Source organism: Dama dama, chromosome 12, assembly GCF_033118175.1.
Source record: "Dama dama isolate Ldn47 chromosome 12, ASM3311817v1, whole genome shotgun sequence".
Lineage (NCBI taxonomy): Eukaryota > Metazoa > Chordata > Mammalia > Artiodactyla > Cervidae > Dama > Dama dama.
In genome coordinates, this window is record NC_083692.1 from 82493419 (window position 1) to 82521122 (window position 27704).

The 27704-nt window shown below is 43.3% G+C and overlaps 1 protein-coding gene across 11 annotated transcripts; it reads left to right on the top strand.

The window, feature by feature from the left end:
* Window positions 1-470: 470 nt before the first annotated feature.
* PARP6 (poly(ADP-ribose) polymerase family member 6) lies at window positions 471-27592 on the top strand. 11 transcript variants are annotated; one of them, XM_061157936.1, is made up of 23 exons: window positions 833-2182; window positions 4055-4262; window positions 4897-4974; window positions 5699-5793; window positions 6224-6284; window positions 6510-6600; window positions 7350-7416; window positions 10018-10167; window positions 11107-11257; window positions 11846-11899; window positions 13396-13491; window positions 13815-13907; window positions 14922-15047; window positions 16315-16380; window positions 17322-17389; window positions 18798-18846; window positions 19095-19207; window positions 19925-19997; window positions 20702-20771; window positions 26089-26168; window positions 26563-26626; window positions 26798-26882; window positions 27215-27592. In XM_061157936.1, the coding sequence occupies exons 2-23, from the start codon at window positions 4260-4262 to the stop codon at window positions 27315-27317; spliced, it is 1836 nt and encodes a 611-aa protein (XP_061013919.1). In that variant the 5' UTR covers window positions 833-2182; window positions 4055-4259; the 3' UTR covers window positions 27318-27592. The 11 variants fall into 11 exon arrangements, 1 of the variants encoding a protein (XP_061013919.1); XR_009695181.1 differs by lacking the exons at window positions 20702-20771; window positions 27215-27592 and adding an exon at window positions 471-490 and having other exon boundaries at window positions 1923-2182; window positions 11107-11317; window positions 26798-26871; XR_009695178.1 differs by lacking the exons at window positions 20702-20771; window positions 27215-27592 and adding an exon at window positions 668-716 and having other exon boundaries at window positions 1923-2182; window positions 11107-11317; window positions 26798-26871.
* Window positions 27593-27704: the final 112 nt, after the last annotated feature.

Genomic DNA, 27704 nt, shown 5'->3' on the forward strand with positions numbered 1-27704 from the left:
ACAGATGAGAAAACTAAGATTCAGAAAGTACAAGTCTTGGTACAAGCCTGAGCAATCAGTACGTGCCGAAACCAAGCTTTGAATCCAGATTGTCTAAATAGAGGGCTAGAGTGCTTTCCAGCCTATCACAGCTACCAGGGGAGCAAAAGATATGTTTTAAGAATTTAAAGACCCTGAGGTGTTACAAACTAGAGATTCTTGGAGTCAGCTGAGTCTCAGGGTAACCTTCTCAATCTGTATCCGCCGCGCTGGCTCCAAGAAAGAGCCGGGATTGCGTTCCCTGCTCCGTCCTCCCAAACACTGGAGGCGCCAAACGCCCAAAGTCTTGTTTAGAGGGCCCTCCGCGGACCCGTGGGGCGCCTCTTGTTTTTGCTCGCACCGGTCCCGACCCACGGCGCAGGCGCCGTCCTCCGCTCCGCACCCCCGCCCAACGAGCGGCCATTGAGCAGGCGCCCCAAGCCTGGAGTCGGGGGCGGGGGCGCGCCCAGAGGTAGGCCGCTTGGCCGTTGGTTCCCAGCGGGCCACGTGGCCACGGTGCCGCCGCGCGAGCGTGCGCAAAGGGGCTCAGCGCCGCCGTGACGGAACGACGAGGCGTTGGGGCGCGCGACCTCGCCCGCCCGGCCCGGCCCCCGCCCCTTGGCCTGCCGCTCCGCCCCCGCGGGGCGTCCCGGGCCGCTCGTCCCCTCGGCGGCGGCCGCGCGCGGCCCGGGGTCGCCGTGAGTACTCGCGAGGCCGGCCTGTGGGGCGGCTGCCACCGGGGCCGGGCGGGGCGGCCGGGCCGCGGAAAGGGTGCGGGGCCCGCCTCTCCTCGGCCGGGGTGGATGAAGTGAGGGGCTTGGACCGGGTGGCTCTGAGGTGCCCTCCTGGGCTTGACAGGCTTCGCTCAAGGCCGGGTGGCTAGCGACACAGATCGGGCACAAAGCTGCTTTCCCGGGAGGCAGGTGTTGGGGGTCTCCAGAGGAAAACGGAGAAGAGGTCTAACTGCTCCCCCCAAGGGAGGCCTCACGGCCTGTTCTGGAAGCGCGGGTGGCAGCCCGTGTTCGGGGGCTCACCCCGGCCTGTCCCTCCGCCGGGAACCCGGGGTAGCGTTAGGTCCGTGAGTTCGCCGCCGCGCTCTTTGTTCCGTGGCCTAGGCTTTCCGGGAGGAGCACTTGCTGTAGAGCGGAGTAACCTCCTTGCCCAGGACCACAAAGGTGGGAGTCAAATCCAGAGTTTAAACGTTGAGATCGGAGGCTTCTTTGACTGGGTATAAAGTTGTCACACCGAGAAGCGCCCGTGGACGTCGGCCACGACTTTTGTGATCCGGACTTGAGGCTTAATTACATATGGCCAGTTCCCGTGCAAATTCCCTGTTTTCTGCTGTCGGCCGAAACACTGACCGTCAGACACCCTTCTCTGGGCACTCTTCACACAGTCTATATTTGGCCTGGGTTTTCTTGAAAGTTTCCCTTCTTTACCTCATTTAAATAAGTTAGATAGGTCTTTCTTGCTTAATTCATTAGCAACTCCCTTTATTGCTTGTGACCATATCACAGGAAGAGTGGATGTGGGTGGAACCTATCAAATGTGCTCAAGTCCCAGTTCCACTTGCCTGGACCTAAGCAAGTTGCTTGACCTCTCTACCCCTGATTTTTTTTTTATATGTAACTTGAAAGCTTTGAAAAAGACTATCTTTCCAGCTATTCCTGTTTAAAATGTAATTCTGTGAATTAGATAACTGCCCACTATGCCACTTTTGCCACTCTTCATCATTTAAACCCTTTCTCCCTCCATCTCTCAGAGGAATGAGCTTTGAGAGTTGAAGGTGGGAGTCCCTTTCCCTGAAGCAGCCTGGGTTGAAAAAGATGGTAGTCTCTGAATTATCTTTTTCCCTGGACAGGAAAAATACCCTCTGAATTATCTTTTTCTCCTTATGATAACAGCAGAAACCAAGCAGCAACAACCCTTGGAGAGAGACTAAGTTTTCTTGACTTCTACAGTGACAGAGAGCTTGTGAAAGTTGGTACTTCTGGCCTACGCTGCCATCATCCTACCACCCAGCCCAAGACGCCCCAGGCTGGACATTAGTGCCTCCCTCTTTATTTCTCTGTGATCATCCAGATCAGCACCTGACTGTTTATTTTCAAAGCTCACAAACCCAGCCCCCAGATCTTCATGTTCTGGTTCTCAGCTACTATTGAAGGTGAATGGAGTCTTGCTTTTTAAGATTATTTTTGTATGACTTTTGTCTATGTAGTTGTGTTTAAGTTCTCCTATGTATCTCCCCTTTGGCTTAGGTCTCCAGCAGACAGTTCATTCATTCAGTAAATATGTGTTGAGGGACTGACAATATAGACAATGAAAAGAGTCAGAGCCTCTGCCACCATAGAGCTTACATTCTGGTGGGAGATAAATACAACAAACAAACATTTTGTACATCAGAGTGTGGTAAGTGCTGTGGAAAAAATTAAAGCAAGGAAAGGGGATGGAGAGTGCTACTATATTATATGTTGGGATTTTGCTGTTTTATATGGGATAGTCAAGGTGACCTTCAGGCAGAGATCTGAAAGAGTAAAGGAGTAAGCCATGTGGATATCTGGGTGAATAGCATCCTGAGGAGGGTGACCAGCAGGGACAGAGGCTCCGAGGTGGGAATATGCTTGGTATGTTTGAAGAACAGCAAAGAGGCATTTATGGAGTCTTAGTGATAATCTTCCTGTTCTTGTTTAGAGTTAACTTTTTAGGGAGAGCCCTTCCAAGGGTAGTCTCTGTTTGTTTTTTTTTTTTTTTTAATGAAAATCTCCAGCTATACACAAAAGTAGAGAGTATAAGAAATGCTTATCATCACTTAGCTTCAGCAGTAGTCATCACTTTGCCATTTTTTTTCCACCTGTTCCCCACCCTGATGCCCCTTCTGCCTTTTGTGCTGGAGTTGAATTTTAAAGCAAGTCTAGGATATCAGGCCATTTCTTCTCTAAGAACTTTAGTTGCAGTTTCCTTTTGCATATTGTTTTTGATGGGTCGGGCAGCCCTGCCAGCTGAAGGACTACTATGCTCTTTTCCTTGGCATTGTGCTTTATGTCGCCATACTGGGTTAGTTACAGGTTTACATTGGTATCTGAGGAACAGACCACAGGCCCTTGGAACACACAAGGATTTAGAACGGTGGTTCTCAGCGTAACTTAGAGGGGTTGTTGAAACAGATTGCTAGACCTCTGGAGTTTCTAATTCAGTAGGTCTCAATAGGGGATCTTAGAATTTACATTTTAAACAAGTTCCCAGGTCATATTGATGCTGCCAGTTCACAGACCTTACTTGAGAGCCACTGATCTAGATACCTAAGATGCAAGAGAACCATGTTAAAGATCAAGAACGCCTCCGTTTAAGGTTGGAGTGGATGAAACTGATAAATACAAAGCCAGGAAGCAGTGGTTTTTAATTTTGCACAAGGGCTAAAAGTTAGTGTTTTTCTGAGCATTTCTTCAGATCATTATTATATTTTGGGGGGAGTAGGTTCCAAGAGGAGTCCAGGGCATTATTTTGGCTGTGACAACTCAGACTGTACCAGAAAATGGTCAGAGTTGTTGAGACTTTTAAACTTAGCTATGATTGTTATAGAAAGACTCCTAAGGATACTGGTTTTAAATAAAAGATAAACACTCAATTTGGAGAAATAACTAGGGATAAAGATTTTTTAAAAAGTGTCTGCTTCTGATGGTGGTTGATTCTATGAAGAATATTCTAAAATGAACTGACTTGACTGAGTAGCATAGCATCTGGTCCTGCCATCATCATTTTGGCTTCAGGAGTTGATAAAATGTTATGAACTAGAGCAGGGACTTGCTTCAGTCACAGCTCTCCAGCTGGAGGACATATCTTATGGTCATGTAGTGCTTTCATGGTTCATTCTCTTTAAAGAACTGTGTGCAAGTGTGTCTACATGCATGCAAGTATGTATCTATGTGCAAGTGTCTATACATATGTATAATAAAAGTGTACCCATAAACGTGTGCTTTTGTACATGCCACCTAACTGTTAAGTGATGATGAGATCAATTGTTGTCTACTTTCTGCAGGACAGTGACTTGTTACCACCACAACAGCAGATCCTGCCTTCCTTAGCAGATCTCCAGTCAGCCCCTGACATCACCACCCCCCCTCCCAACCCTTGTCTCCTCTCTTGGCCTCCTAAATGCCCATCTCGTTGGCCTGGGTTCAACTGGTGGTATGGAGGGGTGCTGCCTAGCACTGACCTAGGAGTGTGTGTTACCCACTGACCCAATGGTGAGAATTCACTGCCCACCTTTCTAACTGATTGTCCAGGGGGTAGATGAAACAGATTGCAGACCTCACCTTCCCCCTGCACTCCCTTTTGGAAGATAGGGTGGCTACTTGAAGTTAAGGGAAGGAGATGGGGCATGGCAACAGTATTACTTGGTGTGTGTATAGGGAGTTTTCTTGGGCAGTAAGGGGGGAGTTAAATACTTGAAGGGATAGAAAGGGAGTTAGGAGACAAAAGAGCGAGGTGTGCTTGAGAGTCGCCTTGGGTAATGATCCAGAAGAGGCCAGCTTGTACTAGAACTTAGATATGCCTGAGAATCAGCCTTGACATTGAAGTCTTCTGCATACCTCCCCCACTGGCTACTAGAGCTTCAGTCATCATACCCGATACCTAAGAAGGCTAAAATTCCCTATTGTTTTCCTCTGTGCCAGCAAGTCAGTGCTAGACCATGGATATGACCAGATTCGGGAAAAGACTGAGATGTCCCCAGACGGTCAGGGGAAGGCAGCAAAGGGATTGGGGCCTCAGTTATTCTATCCCAAGGGACCTCTCATTTGTGAAAATCTGTTTCTTATTTTAACCCCACTCTGTTCCATGAGATATCAGGCACCCTCATTTTTTGTTTCTCATCATCAGGACATCAAAGGCCAGTTCTGGAATGATGATGATTCAGAGGGAGACAATGAATCAGAGGAATTTCTCTATGGAGTTCAGGTGAGATTACAGCCCCTAAACCCATGTTGGGTGGTCTAAATGTATACTTTCCTCTGGATACGTCAGGAGTGAAAGATTATTTTGGAGCAGAGATGAAGATACAGTGTCAGTGTGATCTGAAGATTATCTGGTCGGAGCTGATCTCATATTTTTGCTCTTGCCTGGAACTCTTATCTTTTCCAGTATAAACTATACCCTCTGTGCATGGAATTTAGCCACAGGTTCTTAGTTGGAAACAATTATTTTCTGACTGTTCCCTCACTAACCAGCAGGGGTCATTTCATTCATTAGGGTCAAATTTTTTGAGATTCTTCTACCAGTTTTTGTTCAGTGCTGTCGTTGCCCAGGGCATGATCCTGAGCAGAAATGTTGGATGCAGTAGCCAGAACCAATCTGAGTTAAATTCTGTACTCCTCAGCTTGTTCTGAGTTCTCATAGGAGGGATCCCTAAAGAGTCCTGGTCAAGGCTGAGAGCAGCTGAGACTTAAGGATGTGAACTTCTGAAGCAGAACCTGCAGTTGGTCTCCTGAAACCTCCTAGAGTGCTGATGGGGGTGACTTGTCTGTCAGTGAAGTCCCCAGCTAGGGCCACCACCAAGAACCCCTTCATAAAGCAGCTTTTGCTTGTATGTGTTGCTGTAGTTTGATTTCCCTGTTCCTGATGTTTCTTCATATTCTGTTTTCCTCTCTCTCTTCCCCCTCCACCATTTTTGCTGCCAACTCAGGGAAGCTGTGCAGCTGACCTATATCGGCACCCACAGCTGGATGCAGACATTGAAGCTGTGAAGGAGATCTACAGTGAGAACTCTGTATCCATCAGGTGGGACTCTACTTCAGGGATGGCAGGGGGCTCAGCCACTTCTTTGTGAGTTGCTAAAAGGGTAGAGGTCTTTATGGTGTGATGGTGGGGTCTGTGAACTTTCATAAGTTTTGAGCCTAATGATGGTGAGAGTTGCTCAGAATATTTAAGGTAGGCTGACAGGAACAATTAGGAAAGTATAACCACTTTTCTTAGAAGTTCCCTCTTATCCTAGATCCTCAAGGCTGAAGTTTCACCTTTGGGTTAAGAAGGGCTTGTGGCCTGGCAAAGGCTTTGATTGTAAAAGTGGCTGTAGCTAAGTACAGAGCCTCCTTCCATCCTTCCCTCTCCCTAATCCCCAGGCTCGCTTCTCTTTCCACTTCAATTTCAATTTCTGTTCCCTTCTTTCTCCCTTAATGAGTCTCACATGTGATCACCTGTATCTCTGTAGAGAATATGGAACTATCGATGACGTGGACATTGACCTCCACATCAACATCAGCTTCCTTGATGTAAGTGATGCTCATGCCTGCCAACAACAGGTCTAGTTGAGCTTGTGGGTTTTGCCACATAGGCCTGGAGTCTTGTTCCCAAGCGCTGTATTTGAAGCACATATACTTCATGCCTATCTAGACCATCAGCAGACAGTACTATGTGCATGTGTCTGTCATATAGCAAAAACTTCAAAGTCCATCTCTCTGATGCTGAACTAGAAACTATTCCCCTTACTCTTGTAGGAGGAAGTTTCTACAGCCTGGAAGGTCCTCCGGACAGAACCTATTGTGTTGAGGCTGCGGTTTTCTCTCTCCCAGTACCTTGATGGACCCGGTAAAGGCAGTGACTTTGTGCATCTGCGTGCTCTAACTAGTCTAATCCACCGTTCTAAGTTAACTGAGGTAGAGAAAAACTAGGAACAAAGCCTTTTGGTATAATCTGAAGGCCATTGGTAGGAGATTTTCAGTCTTCTTTCATTGTTGTCTTCATTCCCTATCACCTAATGCTGCTGCTAATGCTGCTAAGTCGTGTCAGTTGTGTCTGACTCTATGCGACCCCATAGATGGCAGCCCACCAGGCTACCCCGTCCCTGGGATTCTCCAGGCAAGAACACTGGAGTGGGTTGCCACGTCCTTCTCCAATGCATGAAAGTGAAAAGTGAAAGTCAAGTCGCTCAGTTGTGTCTGACTCTTAGCGACCCCATGGACTGCAGCCCACCAGACTCCTCCATCCATGGGATTTTCGAGGCAAGAGTACTGGAGTGGGGTGCCATTGCCTTCTCCATTATCACCTAATAGTCATGCCTTAAAGACTTTCTTGGTTAATGAAATTGTTTTCTCTAGTTCATCGATATTACTTATTCTTCCCCTTCTCCTCAGCTTCCTTATAGAAGTTGAGGATATTTAGAATTGGTCAGACAGTTCCCAGAATCTACATTCTGCCTCAGAGGTTTTCATTTTCCACTATTGTTGTTTAGAGTACTCTTGAAATCTGAGTAGTCTTGAAATCCACTGAACTGGGGCTTTGGACTCCCAGGAGGATAGACACGTATATGTAGTAGGAGCTTTTTCTTCTCTTTGCAGAACCGTCAATTGAAGTTTTCCAGCCATCAAATAAGGAAGGATTTGGGCTGGGTCTTCAGTTGAAAAAGTAAGAACTTTGATCTTTCTGGTTATGAACATTTGAGGGAAAGAGAGATAGGACAGGCAGACTCTCGAATGTTTCTTTCCAAAAGTGTATTTCTGACATGTGCCCAAGAAAGACTAAAATAAATTTGGGGAGTCCAGTTTATGGTTAGGTGGGGGAGCTTGTGTTTCTGGGGTATGCGCCCTTGAGGCTTCCTGGAGGCGAGAGGTAAGGCTCATCAGTACTTAGCATTTAAAGGAAAACACAACCCTGGAATTAGAGTTATGCTCATCACACTTTCTCAGAGTGGAGCCCTAGGATTTTGGACAGTTTTAGTTTACTAAATGTTTTGAGCACCTTGCTCAATAAGTATTTGGTATATAAAGAGATGTGAACTCAGTCAAGTTCTAAATATAGTCCAGTGTATACTTGTTCTAATACAAGTGAAAATGTAAAGTTTAGAAAGAACACAGAGGAAGGTGTAAGTCAGTCTGGTAGCAGGTAGATGAATGAAATATGAAAGGGAGATGAGGGACTTCCCAGCCAGTCAAGTGATTAAGACTGTGCTTCCAATTCAGGGGATGCGGGTTCAATCCCTGGTCAGGGAACTAAGATCCCACATGCCACGCAGCAAGGCCAAAAAATAAATAAAAATAATTAAAAAAAAAAAAAGGAAGGGAGATGATTAATGGTTTTTAGGGATGTATAAGAGTTGTCCATGTAGACAGACTCTGAGAGTAAATAACATTTGCAAGGGCAGTCACATGAGGCAGTGTGTGTAGGAAGTGTAAAATCAGAAAGGATCTTCTGGTTTTGTTTTGTAGGCAGTGGGAGCTTTGAAAGGTTTTAGTCAAAGAAAAGATATGGTCAGATTTAATTATTAAAAAAATATTCTGGTAGCATTGTGCAGCATAGATAGAAGGAGTACGACAAGAGACCAGAACTATTTCAGTAGGAGACATTTGTAGAAGTTCATACGTGAGATGATGAGCCAAAGTATGACTGTAGATATGAGTAGAGACAAGAGATAGACTAGAAAGATTTGCAGTGTTTAAAGTCAGACTTGAAGACTGATTTGGTTATGTTGTATATGATAAGAGCCAAGGAATAGAGAAATATTACTCTTAGGTTTCCAACCTAGATGTCTGGGTAAATTTTAATACCACTCATTTAAATAGGAATTTAAGAAGAGGAACAAGTTCGTGGGATGAAGATAGATAGTTCCATTTTAAAGATGTTGTTTAAAGGTAACTTTGGGATATTCAGTGGAGCTGCTCAATAGAGAGATATGTAGATTTGATACTTACAGGAGAGATACAGGTTGAAGATAGATTGCAGTGTACAGGTGAGAATTGCATCCAGTGTAGAATATGAGAATGTCAAAGGAGAGCTAGATAGAATGAGAAGAAAATAAAGTCAAGGGCAGAACACCCTTTAACCCAGAAAAAAATGCCAAGAATAGGTAGAGAAAGAAGAAACACTGAAGGTAGGTTAGAGAGCTTGGAGAAGAAGGAGAAGAAAACAGTGTCAGAGAAGGCAAGGAGGAACATTTCTACAAGGAGGGCCAGATGCCAGAGAGGATGAGTAAGAGGAGAACTAGGAGTTTCGGTTGGATTTACCATCAAGGGGAGAGCAGTTGTAGTGAAATGGCGAAGGTAGAAACCAGAATATAGTAAGTGTTCTGGAGAAGTAAATGATTGGCCACAAAGTAAAAACAATTAAATACTGATTAAGAAGTTTGGATGAGGATTAGGGGGTGGCTAGGTTGAAATAGAGAAACTTGCACTTTTTGTAGATGTGGGGAAAGGAACTGCCAGGAAAGGGGAGGAATTGCCAGATCAAAGTCCCTGCAGAGGGGCTGAGATCTAGAGTACAGCTAGAGCAACTGATCCTTAAGAGGAGGGTCAGCTTGTCTCCAGAGGATGGAGGGATCACAGTGAGGGTGGAAATGGAAATAGATTTTGTAGTAAGGTTGTAAAATCATGGAAGATGATATCTGATGGCTTCAGTTTTCTCTGTTGAGAAGAAAGAATATCAGTTGTAGGCAAAGTTAGGAGCTTAAAGAAGGTGATAAGGATTTAGAATAATAGAGTAATGCTAGAGAGAACTGATCAAGGACAAGTGAAAGAACTGACAAGACTAGTCAAGTTGGAAACCATAAATTTGGGGTTGTAACGTTTTGCCTAACAGTATCAGTACTCTTCAGGTTCCTTGTCCTTTTTTTCACCTTTGACAAGGCCAAGGGTAGTACTCACCTCTATTCCACCACTTCTGTTTCACTTTTGGTATAGTTCTTCTTGGTGATAAATTGCCAGGTTCACAGCCTTTGAAGACTCAGATTTGAGATCTTCCTGTAAAGGCAAAGCATCTAAGAATTTTTCTGGTCCATTAGACTAGGTAAGGGAGTGAGAATTTACCCACTAAGGTCAAGAGGTACTTTAGAACAGTACATATCCATGTGCTAAGATTATATTAGAGGGATCTTGAGACACACACAGTTCCCTAAACCAACTAGCTTTGCAGTCCCTAAGCCTGAATTTTAGATTAGTTGCCTTTCATAGTCCTATTTCTTGACCTGGGATTCCCCTGCTTGAGCTTTCTAAGTCTCTTCCTCTGATTCTTTAGAATCCTGGGTATGTTTACATCCCAACAATGGAAACATCTCAGCAACGATTTCTTAAAGACCCAGCAGGAGAAGAGGCACAGCTGGTTCAAGGCAAGTGGTACCATCAAGAAGTTCCGAGCTGGCCTCAGCATCTTCTCACCCATCCCCAAGTAAGTGTTTCTCCATGAGCTGGTTGTCTCTAATCACAGTGATCTCTTCTAAGCCCTCACCCCACCTTCTTGATTATGTAAACTTTTCTGTCCTCTTCCTAGGTTCTCTGAATTCTGTACCTTTAACAACTAATACTATCCACATGATCCTGTCCCCTATGTGTCTTTACCCTTCTACTCCTGACCCAGGAGTCATACCTAGTCCTTTATGTAAAATATAGTACCTAGTGCATGGTGTCTGTTTGGAGAAATATGTACTAATTTCTCCATCTTTTCTTTCTTTGACCCTCACCCTTATTCCCTATCCTAAGGAGACAGAGGCAGAGCTAATAGGCCCCAGCCCCTTGCTCTTATGAAAGGGCTCATTGATTTATTACCTGGGTTCTGGAAACAAATATTACTGCATTCTTTGATCCCAGACTTTTATTCTCCCCTTCCTGCACTCTCTGCCTTCTGATCTTCCCAAAGGCAAATACAAACCCAGATTTATAGTTTTCCAGGTACCAGTACTGATAGACAGTCAGACAGTAGGCTCTTTGGGGTCCAACTATTTCTTACCTAGTAGTTTAATCACATATATATTAATATAGACAACACACACATTGAGCAAGTGAAATGGGTATCCTTTACAAGGTATCACTCCTTAGCTGGCCTAGATGCTGTAGAGAATAACCTAGGCTTTAATGACATAAAACCTGGCGTGTAGTGATCTAGTTGTTTTGACAGTTTGATCCAGTGGAACTTTCCTTGGAGAGGAGTTGTTTTTTTTTTTTTACCTTGCTGTGTGGTGTGGCATATGGGATTTAGTTCCCTGACCAGGGATAGAATGCAGGCCCCCCTGCAGAGTCTTAACTGCTGGACCACCAGGGAAGTCCCTGCAGGCTTCTAGGGCTCATACCGAATCCTCAGTTTCATCACTTCTCTTTGCTCTCTGTTCAGGTCTCCCAGTTTCCCTATCATACAGGACTCCATGCTGAAAGGCAAACTGGGTGTTCCAGACCTTCGAGTTGGACGCCTCATGAACCGTTCCATCTCCTGCACCATGAAGAACCCCAAAGTGGAGGTGTTTGGCTACCCTCCCAGCCCCCAGGCAGGTCTCCTGTGTCCCCAGCACGCGGGCCTCCCTCCCCCAGCACGGACCTCTCCTTTGGTACATGGCTGAGGAGGGTTTGACTTGGTGTCAGAGGGTGGGAGGGGGAGTGGAATACAGCTTCTCAAAATGGGGTGGGAGTCTGGTTGTCCAGGCATCATAAACCAAATCTGGGCATGAATCTTGAATCAGTAGAATGGAACACATATTTTAATAGTTGTGAATGTATACCTACATAGTCTAGCATGCTTCTCTGATAGTATGTCACAGAGCAAAGTCTGGAGTTGGGCATCCCAGGGAGATGTTATATTTAATTTTGTTAGGTTGTAGTTAGGACTTGGTAGACAGCTACTTTACAAACGTCTTATATCTACCTTGGAAAGGGTTAAGGACAGGTGAGCCTGTTTTAAGAGCCTTTGCCAAAAATGTCTAAAGGTCTTCTCTGCAGCTTGGGGATTACTTAGACTGAGCAGAGCTAGGGCTTAGCTACTTCAGGATAATTTTAGGTAATGGGCATGAGTGAGGTGTTTTTAGTCACCAGCTTCCTAGGAGGTTCATGAAGTCTTATTTTTTTTTTACTCTCATCAGGTCAGTGGTCATTGCAAGAACATCCCCACTCTGGAATATGGATTCCTTGTTCAGGTAATCAAGTCCAAAGCTTCATTCCAAAGCCTTTCCACTGTTTTCTGACCCATCTGATCCCTTAACATCTCCCAACTGTTCAGTCAGTTAGCAAACATTTCCTTAAATCCTTTGTTCTCAGAACTGTACTGAGTGTTGTGTGAAGAGGAGAAAAGGCCTAGTTCCCACCCTCAAGAAGCTTATAGCATTATTGGGACGACAATGCTTATATACTACTTACAATCAAGTGCCAAATGATGCACTGCAAATTTTAAGTGCCCTGGTGCCAAGATAAGACTTGACACTGATCTTCTTATAATCCCCCACGTCCTTACTCAAGGGGGCTTCGCTTTTCCTCACAGACTTTCAGTGCTTAGCCGCTACTGGTCTTTGCTTCTGTTTAAAACCTCAGTATCTTCCTGACATGGATCTCCAATATCTTTGTTCATGTCATTCCCTCTACTGGCATTCCTCACTATATCTGCCTATTGTAATCAAGTCTCAGATGCCAACTTTTTCATAAAATCTTCTCTATTACTTGAAATGTATTAGATGGAAATGTGTTTTCTCTCACTGAATTCTTTTGACACTTTTTGTTTTATATAGCTCCAGTGTGTCAGGTACTATATGCTGCCTTGAATTGTAATTAATTTGTATACATACCACATCTCCCCTGTTGGACTATAGGGTCTGAGAGGATAGTCTTTTATGTTATTGAATAATAAGGATACATTTCAGTGAGCTAGGGAAGTAGTAGGCATTCAACAAATCTGTGTTAAATGAATGAACAAATGCCCTTGCATGTCCATTTACGATCTCGAAAGTTTGTGAAATGGGAACAATTTGACATATACAGACAGTGTATATGATTGTGAAAGCCTTTTAAGACAGATTGTGTAAAAAATAGTTTATGATATTGCTGCATGAGCTCTGAATTTGTACTTTCTTCCCAGAAGAGTTTTATTTGTGGTCTTGATCATTTTACAGGCTGATTGTCCTAGGCAGTTAAACATGGCTTCTCAGCACCACCCCCATCCCACCTCCCACCTCCGGTGCCATCTGATTACGGACTGAATGAAAACTCACTTGTCACATGGGAGCAATCTAATTATTGCAAATAATATTAATAGTTTGATTAGTACTTCTTACTGTGTATAAAATACTCTTACAGAAATCATCTCTTTAATTTCAGTACTTCTGTAAAGTGAGTAATGTCCATTTTGTAGATGAAGAAACCAAGGCTCAAGTTAACTTGCCCCAAGTTATACACGGTATTAAGTAGTAGTAGAAGGGGGAATCTTAACCCAGTTCTTCTACTATGGCTGGTCTCATTTTCATTATATATAGTCTTCCAGAGTTGGGCCATCGATTTAATTAAGTGCAGGACCCAAGAATAGAGTCTACCTTAGGCACAGGGCTGGGAGGTAGGAGAGTAATAGAAAGGAAGTTCAGATTGTTTCCTATATCTGGGTCTTGACTTCCAAAAAAAGACTTAATAGAATCTCCTCTCTCCCTAGATCATGAAATATGCAGAGCAGAGAATCCCAACATTGAATGAGTACTGTGTTGTATGTGATGAGCAGCATGTCTTCCAGAATGGGTCCATGCTCAAGGTATATATCTCTATTTTGTGACCCTCTTTCTTACACTGTTAGCTAAGGCCCATTAGTTCCTCATCTCTCCATTTCTCCTTTCTTCTTGGATCTGTGGTAAAGGTAGAATTCTGTCCATACTCCCTGAGACTCTGGAAATAATAGTTTTTCTCCAAAAACAAGTCTCAGCAGTCCCATTTGGAAAGATGAGGATATGTGAGTATTAGTCTAGAGTTGTCTGAGGTCAGAATTGTCCCTCTTGCCCTATGACACCTTCTTATTGCACACCTCCTGCCATCACCATCTCTTTATTTTTTTTCCATCTCTTTAATATGTCCATTCAGCCAGCCGTCTGTACTCGTGAACTGTGCGTTTTCTCCTTCTACACGCTGGGAGTCATGTCTGGAGCTGCAGAGGAGGTGGCCACTGGAGCAGAGGTATGGGGGATGGAAGAGCTGCTGGGGAATTGGGATCATTTATGGCTGAGAATCACAGCAGTTTCACTGCTTGGAATTTAATCTCCAGAAATGCTTTCCTATGTAAGGATGTTCACTGTAGTGGGTTTTGTTTTTGTTTTTTTTTATATTTTATTAAGTTTTGGCTGCGCCACATGGCTTGTGGGATTTTAGTTCCCCAACCAGGGATCAAACTCATGCCCTAGGCAGTGAAAGCTCAGAGTCCTCTAGACTGCTGGACTGCTGGGGAATTCCCTAGTATTGTTTATAATAGTTGAAAAAAGAAAAAATAGATACAAGCCCATCTGTACAAGGTCCAGTTAAAGAAATGATGGCTTGTTCTTATAGTAGAAATACTATTTAGCTATTATTTATGGATAGAGAATTATATATAAATAAGAAAATATAACAGTATGTATAATTCTTTAAAATTTCCTTATATAATAAAATAACAATTCCTTTAGGAAAAGTATTTGGAAAAATACAGGTCAAACTTTGCAGTAGTTAATGTGAAGAATGAGATTTGGGGGCAAGGGGATGGTTTTTGTCTTCTTTTAATCATTCTTTTAAACATTGTTCTTGAATTTTTATGATAAACTTGTATTTTCTAATAAAAAAATCAAAACATTTGTGGTTTTTAAAATTTATTTTATTGAAATATAGTTGACTCTATACTGCATTAGTTTCTGCTACACAGCAAAATGATTCTGTTATACATATATATGTACATTCTTTTTCATATTCTTTTCCATTGTGGTTTATCACAGGATATTGAGTATAGTTCCTTGTACTATACAGTAAGACCTTGTTATTTATTCATTTTATACATAATAGCTCACATCTGCTAATCCAAAACTCCCAGTCTGTCCCTCATATTTGCTTTTGAAAAGAGAAATACTGAGCGCCTCCAGAAGGTAGACCTATGCTGGGTACTGTGCAACTCCCAGCCCTGTGAAATCGTTTAGCTTTTGTCCCCTTTCTTTCCTTTCTCCTAAGGTGGTGGATCTGCTGGTGGCCATGTGTAGGGCAGCTTTGGAGTCCCCTAGAAAGAGCATCATCTTTGAGCCTTATCCCTCTGTGGTGGACCCCACTGATCCCAAGACTCTGGCCTTTAACCCTAAGGTATAGTTGCTTGGGAAGAAAGTCAGGACTAAGGAACAGAAATGGTGAAAGATAGTGGGAGACTGTAGGCTGTCATTCTAGTGTACACAGTAACTTGGAATAAGGGGACAGAAGAAATGGCACACTTGTTTCTTGGGAACTCTTGAACCCTAAGATTTAACTGTCTAGTGAATAAGTAGCTAAACATAACTAATAATATAAGGTTAACTTCTGAGTTTCTCAGAAGACAGGGAGACAAATTAATATTAGTTACGTTGGAATAATACAGACTTTGAAGCCAGACAGACCTTTATTCCATTTGAGGTTCTGCTGCTCCCTAACACCCTGAATGGTGTTAGGCAGATCACTTAACCTTTCTGAAGCTCAATTTCTTTATCTGTAAAAAGTGGATAATATCTATTATTATGAAAATGAGACATAATGTATATAAAATATTGTAATACTTAGTGTTCTCCAGAGAAACAGAACAATAGGAGATATATAGAGAAAGAAATTGACTGTAAGGAGTTGGCTCCTGTGATTATGAAGGCTGATTAGTACCAGGTTGAGTAGTGGGCGAGCTGGAAATTCAAGAGAGCTGATGTTGTAAGTTCCAGTTCAGAAGCCAGCAGACTCGAGGTTGAAGAGCTGATTTTTCAATTCTAGTCTGAATGCAGGAAAAGACCATGTCCCAGCAATCAGGCCGGAGGAGTTTACTCAGCTATTTTGTTCTATTCAGGCCTTCCACTGATTAGATGAGCCACCTTAATAGTGATGGCAATCTCCTTTACTCAATTTGCCATTTCATCTAGAAATACCTTCACATACATGCCTAGAATAGCACTCAGTTAGATGTTCGGGCACTTCATTTCCCGATGGACAGTTGACAGCTGCTGAAAGAGCCGTCACACGCGCCCAGCACAGCGCTGCGCAGCTGCTCGTTTCTGCGTGTCAGGCGCGGCGCCAGGTTCTTTACATGTTAGTTAGTCTTCAGCTTAAATAACTAACCCTGTGAGGGCAGTGAGGACTTTTTATCTTTACTTATGTACATGGATACTGAGGTTCTAAGAGGTTAAGTAACTTATCCCTGTTACTCTCAGCTGGTAAAAGAGAACTGGCATGTGATTGTAGAACTTTTTGACACTAAGTCTGTGTTCTTTTCATGACATACTATGCTGTTTCCCTGGGGCCTAGATTTCTTTTGTACATGTGGCCCTCTTTTTCATCACATCTTACTCTCTTCCACTTTTCTTCACCTTGTTCTTCTTTCCCTGTTGATTCCCCACAGAAGAAGAATTATGAGCGACTGCAGAAAGCTCTGGATAGTGTGATGTCCATCCGGGAGATGACCCAGGTATTCTGTCCTCTGCCTGTCCCGTGCCTGCCCACTCAAGTGCCCTATTCTGTTTGAAATTCATTGGAGTGGAGTGAAGATTTAGAGATGCTATTCAAATTCCTCACTGTATTCTCTTTAGTTTTCCCTCTTTAGCTTTTCTAGTCTTTGTTCTCTGGTGTGTTAGCTCTGTTACTCCTATTTCTCACTCCTTATGTCTCTCTTGACCTTTACCTTTGCTGCTAATTCCGCCACAAGTTGTTCCTATTTAATGTTTTTTTCCGTAATTCTTAGGGCACTAGAGAAGTTAGGGAAGGACTTCTGTCCAGGGTTGGGAGGGTGAGGAGGGGGGCTTGGAGGTAAGGAACTAGACCCAGGGGCCTGCATCTTCTATCCTTCTAGGGGTGGGGCAGCCACATGGAGCAGTGACCATCCTTTGACTCAAGGCTGTCCCTCACCAGACTTCCCCACCCCTCGTCTGCAATCTCTGCATGAATAGACATTCATTTGTACTCACATTTACAGGTGGGCCTCTTCTCAGCAAATCCTATGTATCACAGTTCAGATTAACACATAACATACACCTAGGAGGGATGATTTATTTGTCAGAAGAACTCTGTTTTATGTAGTTTTACCACAGGATTCCTTAGCCTGATCTTTCTGGGACATTGATTTTATTTACTTATTTATTTTTTTTGATTTATAATCAACTTTTTAGGGCTGTAGGAATTGCATAAAATGAGGGAGACCCACCTGCATGTTGTTTTGTAAGCATCTTCAGTCATTTTCATATTTATTTATGAGTCTTCCCAGCCTGATGGGTCCTTGAGGGTGGGAACCCCATCTCCTCTTGGTTTGGTGTGGTCTTCAGTGCCTACCTTGCCCCGGGCCCTGATAGTCTATGGAAAGTGGGAGGGCTCCCACCTCTTCTGGGAGATAACCTTACGGCCTTTGTCTTACAGGGCTCATATCTGGAAATCAAGAAGCAGATGGACAAGCTGGATCCCCTGGCCCATCCTCTCCTGCAGTGGTATGAGTAGAATGGTTCATCCTTCAGCAGTTGGGGGAATGGGGCATAGTATCAGACATGGAGCCTATACCTTCTCCTAGAGGTGGTTTCAACATCGTTCCTAAGATTATAGATATTATGGCTGCTTTTTCTTGGGATTTTATTGATACATCTGGTTTGGCTAGGAACTGGGATCAAACAAAAACCCCACAAGTTCTAATACAATGTTTCAGGTTCTCTTTAGTGTTTCTTGTTTGCCAGTAGGTTTTTGAGTGCTGCTTGCCTATAGGAATTAACACTTCATTTCATTTAGATTTTCTCTGCCTGCAGAGAGGTCTCTCTCCTTCTATCTACTCCCTTTCTGTATCTCAAGCCCTTCCCTGTTGATGTTGACTGTCCAGAGCCCTGGAGCACTATTACTACTCCCTTCTCCGAGCAAAGGTTCTGACCTTGTATTTCCTTTCTACTTCCCTTCACTCCCTGCTCTCCCTCCCTGACCTTGATTTCTGTTTTCTCTTCTTGGCATAGCTTTCCCTTTCTAGCCTACTTTGCTCTGTCAGCTCAGCCTTTGATACTAGTACTTTTTCAGTGCACTGTGCTCCCTCTTGGCATGAGGAATGACCAGGCATAGGCCGTTCAGGATGGCATCACAGGTACATGAGTGAAGCACACAGCCAGCCAGATAGCCACTCTAAGAGATGGTGCCCCTTGCTGAGTCCGCAGTGGCTCATGCCTTTGCTCTCTCCTGTCCTCTTGACTTCAGCCTACATACAGGCCAGTATGTCCCTGAATTCTCAGGAAGTTCATTCTAGTTGCTTCTGTTTTTTTCTGCAGCTCAGACAATAACTGTCCATTCACCCCATTTCTGAGAGCCTTCAGTCTTCTCTGGGCTCAGATAGGATGGCTCCTGAGCCCCTGTGCTAAGATTCTAAATCCCAAATGTAAGTTGTCACCATCCTAACACAGACCCACCTCTCTAATTTTCTTTGGTAGCTGACCTCTTATGCTCTTCTTTTTGTTTCTTTACTTTTCTCTCCTTGGATGTAGCAGCCCACCTCCCACCCCTCTCTTTCTTTCATCTGTTGTTTACCCAGTAACTAGCTGGTCTCTGGTCAGTAACTTCTTTTACATTTTTATACACAAACATTACCACCCACAGGAATATCCAATAGTGTCCTGGCTTCATAGTTCAAACAACCCTGGAATCCTTGCTTATTCTCCAAGGGGCAGAGCAAGGCTGCTGCTTTGTTTAGGATGGCCTAACCACATGGAAATGGCAACCCACTCCAGTATTTTTGCCTGGAGAATCCCATGGATGGAGGAGCCTGGTGGGCTACAGTCCACGGGGTCGCAAAAAGTCGGACACAACTGAGCAACTTAACCACATGTTTATTCTGTCCTTTTTGTTTTTTTCTCTATTTTATCCTAGGATCATCTCTAGCAACAGGTCGCACATTGTCAAACTACCTCTCAGCAGGGTAAGTGACCATTCTTCGTCTAAGCTCTGACTTTCTAGTGAGGGGCAAAGAGGGGCTCCAAACTAGCTAATCACATTGGTCCTAGACCTGCCTAGTTAGACTTGTCCATCAACAGTAGTCTTTGGGCCAATGCATATTTCCTTTATTTGGGATCAGTACAAGCCTAATTTGCTCCCTATCCCCAACCTTTCCCTCCCTGATCTCCCATTTCTGCTCTGTTTTCCTGACCCCACCCCCACCCTGGGCAGCAGCTGAAGTTCATGCACACCTCACACCAGTTCCTCCTGCTGAGCAGCCCTCCTGCCAAGGAGGCTCGGTTCCGGACCGCCAAGAAGCTCTATGGCAGCACCTTTGCCTTCCAGTGAGGAGTGGGGCAGGGCTGGGGCTGGGTGCTGGATAAGGCAAAAAAAATGGGGGGATGGGGGCAAGTTCACCTGAGGGATAGGAGTCTGTATGACCTACGTCCATCAACCAGTCAGTCAACGTATTAAATGCTATTGTGGTAGGTGCTATAGAGGATAAACATACTTAAGATAAGGTCTTTAATCTTAAGCTGCTTAAGATGTAGTTGAGGAGAAATTACATTTACATATAAAAAGATGTGGTTGAAGGTAGATCGCAGGGATAGATTTGAAAACTGCTTTGAAGAAAATCAGCAATTTATGCCTGATTTTGAGAGAAGAAAGAAAAAAATAGATTAAGAGTAACTTAAAAGAGATGTGAAGTCATGATTGGAAGCTGTATTTGGCATCAGTGATAAACTCATTGAGTTTGAGATAAATTTGTTTAATTTGAAATATCAGGATGATAGGCAGATGAAACTATTGAACCAGCAATTGAGGATTTAGGATGGGACTGTTTGAAGCGTGGAAGAGAAGATAGGCCTGGATATTAAGATGTAAGGGTTAGCCATACACACAATCTTCCCGTAACTATATCCATGTGCATGTCCATCGCTGGCTTTATCTGTGTCCATCTTCATGTCCTGTGTGTGTGAGAATGGGTGGGAGTGGCAGTCTTGGAATTTTCTTGGGAGTTTCATTCCATGAGGAGACATGTATTCTACACTGCCTTACAGTGGGTCCCACATTGAGAACTGGCATTCGATCCTGCGCAATGGGCTGGTCAATGCATCCTACACCAAACTGCAGGTGAGGCTGTGCTCCTTTCCCCCTTCTCTCCACCTTCTCCCTGCCCCACTCGTTTTGGGGAAGCCTGCTCTAAAGTACTCAACTGTGTTTGCCTCGGCATCCTAAAACCCAGCCTCCTGTGAGGCTTTCCTAGGGAGGAAGTTGAAACTGTATGTATAGAATGAATATGGTGGTTGTGTTTTGACCTGAGGCTGTGTTTTTAGCAGTGGGAATATAGCTGTAGGCAGAAATAGAAATTGCTGATTGCAATCACTGTGATCAATGAACCTGTTAGAGCTTTTCAATATATGTGACTACTCAGTCAGAGAGTTGATATAGGAGACTTATTTCTTTGTCCTGCAAGACTCCAAGGGATGATGATTATTCTTCCTTCTGGCTGCCTGTTCTGTATTCATTTTTAGAGGGCAGGGATCTGCATATGTACCCAGGCCTATGGCAGGAGCATGGGTTCTGAGTAACTGACTCAGTGGCTATGCCACTCATCACTCTCCAAGGCATCAGTATCTAGTATTTCATAGGCAAAGGTGTTAACCTGCATCCACTTTTCAGCTAATCAGCTTTTCAGGAGTAGGTGCCTAAAGTTATCTGAATGAGTGAGAAGATTAAATGGAGGGACAGAGGGCTGGATAAGCCTTGTGGCTGCCTAATACACAGCCATGGGAGGGCCCAGGCTCATATTGCTCATCCTGGTGTTTCCCTGCAAGCTGCATGGAGCAGCCTATGGCAAAGGCATCTACCTGAGCCCCATCTCCAGTATTTCCTTTGGATACTCAGGTAAGAAATAATCTTTGGCCACATTGCCTCTATTTACATTGCATCCATTTTGTGAATACATAAACCTATGCTGTCTCCTCTTCCATCATGGACACTTGGTCTGTGTCAGCTCTCTCCCCAGTCGTGGATACGTAATCTTTCTCTTTTTTCTTTCGTTAGGAATTTAGATTATTTCTATGGTGAGGCCAATTATCTCCCTGTCTCGTAGATATCCTCTTCTTCATGAATAAAACCATTCACTGTGGGACCTTAGCCCTAGGAATGGGTTAAGGAATTACTGGGAGATGACTCTAGACTCTCTGGAGAACACGTTTTTGGTGCTGACAATAGCCTGTCAGATTGTGTATGTGCACACATGGATGCAAGTTGATACATGAATGCACTTGAAGTCTTGAGTCCCTTCCACTGGCTTATATTTCTGGAGACATGGTTCTCCTCCCTGTCAGCCACTTTTTAAAATTTAAACTGTCTGTAGTTATACACTATTAGTCACATTGAATGCAAGAGGAAGCATTTTATTCCAAAGATAAGGTATGAGCAACATCCAGATTCTAGTTAGGAGATGAGTCCCACTTTGTCCAGCTCAGAAAAGAGATCTGACTTAGCTTTCTCATTGTTACAAGTTTATATCTGAATTCTTCTCAGTCTTTTTCAGTTCAGGTTCTGTATAGTCTTTGTATAAGAGAAAGCCACCATATAGTCTCATGTCTACCATATGAGGGGGCCAGTGCTAGATTCTTTATAGATTTAGTATTCTCCATTAATGTAACTGTTACAAAAATAAGAACACTTAGCTCCAGAATAACAGAACTATAATGGAAAGGTCTCTAATGACACAATAAACCAAACAAAGAAGAAGAAAGGAGATAATATAAATAAGAATCAAAATTAATGAAAAAAGAACAGGTACAATGGATAGGCCCCCCAAAAAACGAAAAGATGGTTCTTTTAAAGAACTGACAAAACAGATAAACCTGGGTAGATTGACTAAGAAGAAAAAGAGCAGCATTAAATAATATGAATAAAAAAGGGAACATAATTACAGATATAGCAAAGTTTTATTTATTTTTACTTTTTATTACTATTATTATTTTTTTGGCTGCACCACACGGCATGTGGAATCTTAGTTCCCTGACCAGGGATCAAGCCTGCATTTCCAGCATTGGAAGCCCAGAGTCTTAACCACTGAACTGACAGGGAAGTCCCAAAATTTTAAAAGCTAATAGAATTCTGTCAACTTTATGCAAATGATTTGAAAACTTTGTCAAGATGGATAAATCCCTAAAAAAATATAACTTAACAAAACTGATTCAAGAAGATATAGAAAACCTGAATAGCTCTAACATAAAAGACATTGAAATAGTAGTTTAAATTTTTCACAACAAAACAAAAACCTTGCCAAATCCAAGTAATTTTACAAGTGGATCTTAAGTCAAACTGAAAAGAACAAATTATCCCAATCTTAAACAGAATCATCCAGAGAATACAATAAGATGGAATTACAAATCATAAAAGATTGGTAAATTTGATTTTATTAAAATTATAAGTTTCTGTTAATCAGAAGACACCTTAAAAAGGCAGCTTACAAACTAGGAGAAGACATTTGCAACACATATAACTACAAAAGATTAGTAATAAAAGTGCATTATAAATTCTTGCAAATAAGAAAAAGACAACCCAATTAAAAAAATAGGCAAATAAAACAGGCTAGTCACTGAAGAAATGACCAAAAATATGAGCAGCTACTCAGCCTCTATTAATCAAGGAAGTAAAGGCAAGACCAAAATGACATACCATTTAGCACCTATGTGGATTGGCAAGAATTAAAAAATCCAGTAATACTTCTGATTGTACCAAAGGTTGTAGATCAGCAGGATATCTTTTATTGCTTATGGAATATAAATTGGTACAGTCACTTTGGAAAACAGTTTGGTGTTACATTCCATAAAGCTTGAGAAATATTATCCCTGTAACCAAGCATTTTCATTTCTGAATATGTGCACTCAAAGGTGTATAGTATTGTTTGCAACAACAAATCTTAGAAAAAAAACTCATACTCATCATCAGGAGAAGGGATAAATACATCATGATCTATTCTGACAATAGATTATTGAGCAATGACAGTGAACCAACAGTGGCATTCAACAACATGGAAAAAATGTTAGTAAATAATGGTTGAATTGAAAAAAAAAAAAGGCAAAAGGCAAAGGACTACTGTATGATGCCTTTTTTTATATTGCCCCAAAGTAAACAAAATTATTTAGCTATGTGTGTGTGTGATAAAACTAAAGGAAAAAGAAGAAAAATAACAACCTAAATTTCAGAATAGTGGGTATCTCCCAAGTGGAGGCAGATATTGGGATAGGGTTAGGAGCACTTAGATCTAAGTCACTGATAATATTTTAGTTCTTACATCTGTTCTTAGTTCATTGTCCTGTTAAGCAAATGATAGTATGTCTATGAGTAATCCACAAAGGGTAGGTGCCCAGTGAATATTTATTGAATATGTGAATGAATCTTATTCTGTGTGTCCAAAGTAGGGGTGGGATTGGGGTAGTCTTGGCTTTGTCTAGATACCACAATTTTTATCTTTGTCCCAGCCTAAGCTTCTCTCAAATTAATCCCTTATTTTAAATAGTGAGTCTCTTGGCTTCTGGTGGCCACAAAATTCTTTTTTGTTGTCTGTTTTTTCCCTATTCTCCTCTCCCATTGGCTTTTGTTTACTACTGAGTGCCTGAATACCTTTAGTTATCAGATGGAGCTAGGAATCTCTTATTGACTTCTTAACTTTCTTCATTTACTGATTATGTAAAAACGAGTCATATGGCACCATCCTTCTCCCTCCAAAGGTTGATTTTAGATACAAAATACCATGTTTTTCTATTGTAGCTATATAATAGCTACATTTTGTTCATTTTGTTCAATCTCTTACTACTTTTCAGATAAAGTAGATACACAGAAAAGTCAAATGACTTTCTTGGGTCACACGGATCTAACTAGCAGAGTTAGGACTGGAATCCAGTTCTCCTGACTTTTAGGCGAGTGTTCTTATCATTATATTGGACTGACAGGGCAGGCTTTGCTTGAATAACTGATTTTCTGAGGCCCCCATGGATATGTGAGAGTGTTCTTATCATTATATTGGACTGACAGGGCAGGCTTTGCTTGAATAACTGATTTTCTGAGGCCCCCATGGATATGTGAAAGTGTTCTTATCATTATATTGGACTGACAGGGCAGGCTTTGCTTGAATAACTGGTTTTCTGAGGGCCCCATGGATATGTGAGAGTCTCTAACTCTGGATGGGATGTGTGTAAATGTCTGACTTATAGCATATAACTAACTCTGTCTTCTTTGTATGTTTCCTTCTACCCTTTTCTGCTCTAGTTTTTTGTATTTTCCCTCAGGTTATCCAAGTCCCTTCTGAGGGGTCATTGTAAATAGAGAGCATCCATTTGACTAGCGGGGCCTCTAAAGACTTGGCCATAGTGTGCAGGTTAAAATGAGGAAGAGTGGGAAAGGAGATGGTAAGCCCCATCTGTTTGTTTAGTCATGTTTAGAAACATCACAAGTATATACTCTGGACACCGCACAACCAGCGAGTCTTCTGGCCTCTGGGTTCTCTGTGTGTCTGGTGTCAGGAAACCGAGAGAAGATGATCGGGGTTATTACAGTCAGCACAGTGCACGGCAGGACTGGGATGGAAGAAGATGTGAATTACATCATAAGGGCCACCTCTAAAGACCAGCCATAGAAATCAGATTGTTCTCTCAGCCTCTGAGGTAGAACCTGAATGGGAATTTTACTCAGAACCATGCACTGAAATACCCAGGCTGAGAAGGTTATCATGTTTGGATGCAGAGCTAAACCTAATTAAGGCTAATGAATAAGTTGGAAACAGAGGATGGTGGGGATTCCTATAGGAGAAAGAAATTGGCAGTTCAAATCTTGAGGTTCTCATTGCCTTAACTTTTATTCAAGCCATAGATCTGTCATGGGGCTTCAGTGTGAGTGCATGATGAATTGACAGCCTGAGTAGTGAAGAATGTCAGGCCAGTGGTTATCATCCTTGCTTCTATAATACCATGGTTACCACAAAACCAAGACTTGGAGCAGAGTGGAGTTAGTCATAATAGAAAGTGCCGGGGTGACCGTGCTTCTGGTCTGCAGTAATAGCATCATTTCCCATCTTCATTTCCCTCTCTGGTCTCATGGTCTCATACACACATACACAGACTCACCCCTTACTTTGATAAGGCTGGGCCTGTGATAAAGCTGAATACAGAGACTGGAATCCTAATCATGGGACAGAAAGAGTTGGGAATAGGGGCCCACAAGCACTGTTTCATATCTTAACAGGAAGAGTCCAGAGTGAGTCTCTAAATGTTATAAACAGGGCTGTTCAATGAGGGTTAAGGATGGTGGAGGATTTATGGATTTAAATAAGATGAAAGCAAGTAAATTGGCATCTCCTCCTCAAGTCTGGGAAGACTTTCTGAAGGAAGCAGGACTCTTCAGGGTAGTTACCATTGTGGTTACCTGTGGAAAATGATTAATCAGTTGCCTGTTCTGCCTTCTCCCTTTAGTCTGAATGACTCTGGTCAGCGCTCTTTATGTCACTGCAGCTGGAGCAGATCTGATGTGCTCTGCTCGCTTTCTTCCACTCATTTCACTCAGCCTGGCATCAGACCTGAAATGTTGATGTCACCACTCTCCTAGGCCCCTCATTCCTTGCTCATTTCACCTCTTACTCCCTATCTCAGAATCCGTCAGTGATTCCTTGATGCTCTCAGGATAAACTCTGGTTGCCTTAACATGGCCTACAAGGCCTGCTTGATCTTATCCTAGCTTACCTCTTTCCCCCATCATCTCTCATCACTTCTCTGCCATTGACCATGCTCCATACAAACTAAGGTACACTACTGTGTCTTTCTTCCAGGCCTTGCATGTCCTGTTATCTTGGCCTAGAACACTTCCTTCCTCTTCATTTAGCTAACTCTTCCTAATTCAATAGTTCTTAGCCTCGCTGTCACCAGGAAGCCCTCTTCAAACCTGTGGGCTAGGCTAGTTCCCCTCCTCTGGCTCACTCAGTACTCTGTATCATCCCCATCATAACCCCTACCATGCTGTGTCATGATTATTTGTTCCTTTCCTGTAATCTCCATCAGGCTAAATTCTGTGAGGGCAGATATACTGTTTGCTTTATTCATTGCTGTGTTACCAAGTGTCTCTAGCTCCAGTGCCTGGCACATAGTAGGCACTAGTAAATATTTGATGAAGGAATGGGTGAATGAACTGGCTTGTTTTTCTGTGACAGGAATGGGAAAAGGACAGCACAGGATGCCCTCCAAAGATGAGCTCGTCCAGAGATACAACAGAATGAATACCATCCCCCAGGTATTATTAGTTGCCCTTGTTCCACTGAGGCAGGACACGTCCCCTTGGATAAGTTTAGGCTACAGAGATGGATGGGGAAACATTGGTAGTGATGAGGGTGGGTGGCTTATAGATCATTTCAAGCAATCAGATATGTTCTAAGAGGAACCCATTTCCAGAGTCATTTGTGGCTTCAGTCATGAGTATGAGACCAGAGACTGAGTTTATTAAATCCAATGACATGAAAATGTAAAGATGGAAGCTTGGACTCATCCAGACGGATTATGAAAATCAGAAATTTTGGGAGGCGGCTGGAAGCCCAGGATATCCCAGGCCCCACCCTGCTAACTACGACCAGTTAACTCACCTCTCTAGGGAAAACTGTAACCATCTACCTGGCTCTGTTCTCTCCTAGACCCGATCCATTCAGTCAAGGTTCCTGCAGAGTCGGAATCTAAACTGTATAGCACTTTGTGAAGGTAGGTAGCTCACCCAGTCCCTATTTTGTGGGTGCCCACTTTTATTTCTGGTGCCACTTTAGCACATGATCCAGCCAAGGGTGATGTTGAAGCATCTTACCCCCCCCCCCCGCCGCCTGGACTCTCTGACCCAAGCATTATACCTATAACTTCTGGCCCTTCTCTTCCCAGTGATTACATCTAAGGACCTCCAGAAGCATGGGAACATCTGGGTGTGCCCTGTGTCCGACCATGTCTGCACACGGTTCTTCTTTGTGTAAGTCTAGGAGGGTACCTTGGGAATTACTTGGAGAAGTGAGGGTGAGAGCACAATGATATGGACTACTGGGAAAGTCTGTTTCTGTTATTGGAGATGTCCCTGGCTATCTGAGTAGAGCCAGAACTGGGACTTTCCCCTTGGAGGATGAGGATGGGTATAAATCAAGGTCTGTTTAGAGAAAACCAGATAAACTCTTCCACCCTAAAGAGTAGCAAGAAAGGGTTTTGTTTTGGGATGGGATGGCCACACCCCTAAATGCAGGTCCATGGGTTGACATTATTTTGGGATTGGTCTCCCTCTTATGCTCACGTTTGCATTATCTTTGGCAGATATGAGGATGGTCAGGTGGGCGATGCCAACATTAATACTCAGGACCCCAAGATACAGAAGGAAATCATGCGTGTGATCGGAACTCAGGTTTACACAAACTGAGGGGGCCCCAGCCCTCGTACCACCCCTGTTCCCCCAGGACCCATCTGCCCTCATAAAAGGGCTCAGGAGCAGCAGACAAGTCTGCCCTGAGGAATCAAGGGGCCATTACCAAGGGGCAGGAAAAAGATAGACGAGGCGGCCTTCCTGGTGGTGGTGGAGATTGACCCAGGAACCACTCCACATTTGGATGGCCCAGACTGACTCCTTACCCTGGTTTTCCCAGTTGAACTTCACCCTGTTTGTAAATAAAACAATAAAATGGAAGGTGCTGTGGACTGGATATGATCACTGTGGTCTGACTAGCCTTGGCCCAGCACCTGCTGCCCCAAGCCCCCAAATGGGGGTAGGGGTGGGGAGAGTGGAACATCACGGGAGCTGGGACTATTT